Source organism: Bison bison, unplaced genomic scaffold (assembly GCF_000754665.1).
Source record: "Bison bison bison isolate TAMUID 2011002044 unplaced genomic scaffold, Bison_UMD1.0 scf7180017864461, whole genome shotgun sequence".
NCBI classification, from domain to species: Eukaryota; Metazoa; Chordata; class Mammalia; order Artiodactyla; family Bovidae; genus Bison; species Bison bison.
Window position 1 is genome coordinate 6,468,320 of NW_011495023.1, and position 4,625 is coordinate 6,472,944.

The window sequence follows — 4,625 nt, forward strand, 5'->3', positions numbered from 1 at the left end:
CTGCAGACTTCAAACATTTAAAAGTCCCTGGGATCAAGCAGAAGCTATAGGAAGGAAGAATGAGAAAGGGGAAAAAGCACAGAGACGGACAGGAGTGGTAGCTGATCTCAGAGAGCACCATCCAGACTCCGTGCTTCCTGAGCGGATGGACAACTCAGACGTTCAAAAGCTGTGTGCTTGGTTTGCCAGGGGCTGGGTGGACAGGCCCTGGGGAACTGGGGTGAGCAGGGCTGGTAGCAGCAACTTTCTTGGATCAATTTGGTTCAAAGAAGCAGAGGACAGAGGGTCGTAAAAGAATCACAGCTAATTAAGCCATATTTGCAGGAAATGCTATATCATGGTAACAGAATTAGAGATATTTTGAGTAATCAGAGCAGCTAGTCTAACAATTTATCTCTTCCTTCTGCTTTTCCTGGCACTGCCACCACCATACCCTCCATAACACACACAAACCACTGAGAAATTACTGATCTCATTCAACGATGAGTAATTTTAAAAGAACAGGTGCCACATTATTAGTACAAAGATGCTTTAAGAAAAATGAGGGAAAGAGCAGAAAAACCACCAAAGAGCACTTGTTGGAAAAATGTTGCCATGGAACAGGTAAAAAACTGTGGTAAATATATGTATCCATGAGTTAAAAAAACAACAACAAAAACCAAAACTTAATGAGACAATTTCTTTATGAAGGAGAACTCTCTGATTCAGCGGTTCCCACCCTTTTTGGTATCAGGGACCATTTCTCGGAAGACAGTTTTTCCACAGACCAGGGATAGGGGAGGATGGTTTGGGGATGATTCAAGTGCTTGACATTTATTGTGCACACTATTTCTAGTCTAATCACCACTGATCTGACAGGGGATACTGGTCCACAGCCCAGGAGGTTGGGGACCCCTGCTCTGATTAATTCTAAATTGTTTCTGATATTTTAGTCTTTAAATATGTCAGTGAACAAATGAGACAAAGGTCTTTTCTCCCATGGTACCAGTGAGAGGAAACAGATGATAAATGGTAAATCTCACAAATTGTATCACATGATCAAAATGAGAACCACCATAGTGGCTGGGGAGGAGAGCAGAGAAGGACCAAGGGGCTCTATCGTGCTGAGGATCCTGGGGTTGACAGTCATAATCTGGCATTGAGGTCAGACAGCCCCACTGTCGGATGTTTGCTCGGTAACATCCGAGCAAAAATTAGAAGGAGGTGAGGGATTTAGCCGTGGAGAAGGAGTTTATAGGTGGAGGTGCAGAAAGCATGAGGAGTAAACACAGTTGGCACATTTAAGGAAACAGCAAAATCAGTGTAGCTAGAGCTGGGTCAACCAGGGGTGGAATAATAGACAAAGTCACAGAGGTAGGAGCTCATGATGGGCTTGTAGATCATTGCAAAGATGTGGGCCTTTACTCTGAATGAAATGGGTAAATACGGCAGAGTTCTGGACAGAAGAATGACATGCTCTGTCTTACTTTAAAAGAATCATGACTAAGAGAGGTATCTATTACTTGATTAGAAAAGGAGCTCACAAGGTGATCTGGTCTAAACCTTTTCACCAGGCTGATAAAATTGCTAGTATAGGGCTTCATCTAGCTTGCTTTTAGTCATCCTCACAACATTTTTGGTGATCTGTTGAATAATTAGTTACTGTTACAGACAATAAACTCTCCTTATATATGTGGATGGATTTTCAAACTCAAATACTTCCACAAGCCAGTCTGATCATTATGGTGTGAAACAGCTGAGTATCAAGCTGCAGAGACTTGCAGGGCTGGGGTGAAGAGCGGAGGGTACAGGAGAGTATATCTTGCCCAAAGGCAAGACATCCACAAGCTTCAAATTCCTATTTCTCATGTGTGTGTGTGTGTGTGTGAGAAATTAGATACTTGAAATAATTGAGAACCTATTATATCAGTATACTGTTTAAAAATATATAACCCATGCAGATATTACTGTTCAATTCTTAAACTACCTACAGATAAATCCTGGCACCAAACTTTTGCCTTTGAAGGATCTCTGCTTACAAGAACCAAGTGACCAACGTGCTATACTCTTAATTAACAGTAGATCTTCTGATGTGTGAGTCTTTGTGGGGAGCAGGGATATGGGGAGGCAAAATTTTTGTTTATCATCATGTGAATACATAAAGGTGCCCAGTATGGTATCTTTTATTCCTTCCGGTGTCTAGCACCACCATGAGAGTAAATACTGGTCTGTAAATTCATAGCCTAACATAGTAAAGACCACGGAATAGTCACCACCATAGTTTTTCCTTTGACTCCACATTACCACTCAATTCCACGTGTATTTCTGCAGTCAGGGATTCTTACCCTTCTGGCAACATCAAGTAACTGAAGAAAGTATAAACAGAGAGGAGCAAACCAAGATGAATTATGTTTACAAATCTCCAGAACTAGATGCAAGAATACCACCGATGCCCAATTTTTCTAATAAATAAAAAATAGTAGAAGCTATACATTTTATGTGACACATCTTTAAAACTATTTCCAGTTCTAGGTCATGAAAAGCTTTATAGTATTCATTTTATCTTTTCTTCATCTTATCTTTTTATCTTCATTTTATCTTTTTTCTCCTTTATGCTATTAAAATAATGTGTCACTGTTAAAAGTCAGCTCCGAATATGATTTTTCAGAAAAAAATCTATTTTGTAGGACAAAGTTAATGTTGACAAATTATTTTAATTTGTACATAATTTCAAATACGTAAAATTTTAGTTCTCCACCTCCATCTACGGAAGATAAGTCATCAGACGTTGGTTATGGACGAAGTATTTCTTCTTCATCTTCTTTAAGAAGAGCAAGTAAAGAAAAGACCAAGTAAGAAAATGATGTTTTGTCTACACTCAAATAATTCTCTCCCTTAATTTGGGAGTAAAAAGGAAATTTAGATTTTAGGTTTTGGCAGCTTAATTTTTTTTCTTCTCACAGTCACACAGTTTCAGGATGAAAACCAGGAAAACTGGCTTGACATTCTGTCTGCTGTGAACCTAGAGTAAGATCTTGAGCCCATGACTCATGGTCTATGATCAGGCTTCACATCCTTATCTGTAGATGGAATAATGCCTGGTGCCCTATTTCTTCTCGTTGATTGGAATCAAAACATAAAATGGAAGTGAAAATGCCTTATAACCTATAAAATGTCTTGCAAATGTAGCATATTGTTCTTTTCATATGACTGACATTGGTTGTGGTTTTTTCAAATGACAAAAGAAAATAGTTTTCATTTTAGTGCTGGATTTGGATCCCCCACTGAAGAGAAATCAGAACCTACTTCAGGACGCAATACGGCTGTTAGCAAAAGCACCACTAAAGAGAAAGGATCAAGGTAGGAAACACCTTACTGTAGTCTTCTAACTGTAATCCCATCAAGTTTTAATTACAGAGTTGGGGAAAGGGAAGGGTGGCTTTCAACTAGGAAGCTCTTCTCATGGGATAAGATACAGAACTAAGCAGGACTCACAAAGTGTAATTAAAATTACCTTTATTTGTGTCTCTTATTGTCTCTTTAAAACTTACCCAGAGGGAGTTTCTTCTCCTGCCTCTGGGTGAGAACTCAGGGCACTCTGACCACTGTAAAGTCCTACAGTCACTTTAATTCACAAATGACAATGCAAATAGCAGTCTCCAGTCAGCCCTTTAAAAGTCTAGCCATGTGTAGGCATCAACCTAAAATGAACATTTCTGCCCTCCCCTGGTGGCTGCCTTTGCAGGCGGTGAGCTGCAATGACTGGAGTGTGAGCCTTTCCTTACCCCTGCCTCTTACTTCCATGTCCCCTTCCCATCTTCCTCATGGAAACCTGTGACCCTTCAAGAAGCTATGAGAAGAGGAAAAGGAAACAGGACCACATTTGTGACTTGGTTGGAACCATTATAATATGGTTCCATGTATTTTTAAATACTGTCTATGAACAAAGCTAGCGGAGGTGATGGAATTCCAGCTGAGCTATTTCACATCCTAAAAGATGATGCTGTGAAAGTGCTGCACTCAATATGCCAGAAAATTTGGAAAACTCCACAGTGGCCACAGGGCTGGAAAAGATGAGTCTTCATTCCAATCCCAAAGAAAGGCAATGCCAAAGAATGCTCAACATCAGATCAAATCAGTCGCTCAGTCGTGTCTGACTTTTTGCAACCCCATGAATCGCAGCACGCCAGGCCTCCCTGTCCATCACCAACTCCCGGAGTTCACTCAGACTCACGTCCATCGAGGCAGTGATGCCATCCAGCCATCTCATCCTCTGTCGTCCCCTTCTCCTCTTGCCCCCAATCCCTCCCAGCATCAGAGTCTTTTCCAATGAGTCAGCTCTTCACATGAGGTGGCCAAAGTACTGGTGTTTCAGCTTTAGCATCATTCCTTCCAAAGAAATCCCAGGGCTGATCTCCTTCAGAATAGACTGGTTGGATCTCCTTGCAGTCCAAGGGACTCTCAAGAGTCTTCTCCAACACCACAGTTGAAAAGCATCGATTCTTTGGAGCTCAGCCTTCTTCACAGTCCAACTCTCACATCCATACATGACCACAGGAAAAACCATAGCCCTGACTAGACGAACCTTTGTTGGCAAAGTAATGTCTCTGCTTTTGAATATGCTATCTAGGTTGGTCATAATTTTC

The 4,625-nt window shown here is 40.9% G+C and overlaps 1 protein-coding gene across 1 annotated transcript in view; it reads left to right on the forward strand.

The window, feature by feature from the left end:
- ARMC3 (armadillo repeat containing 3) overlaps positions 1-4,625 on the forward strand; it is a 91,989-nt gene that overhangs the window by 65,466 nt on the left and 21,898 nt on the right. The window contains exons 14-16 of the mRNA XM_010859912.1: positions 1,973-2,073; positions 2,730-2,831; positions 3,244-3,339. Coding sequence (XP_010858214.1) covers positions 1,973-2,073; positions 2,730-2,831; positions 3,244-3,339 — 299 coding nt within the window. The remainder of the gene's footprint in view (positions 1-1,972; positions 2,074-2,729; positions 2,832-3,243; positions 3,340-4,625) is intronic.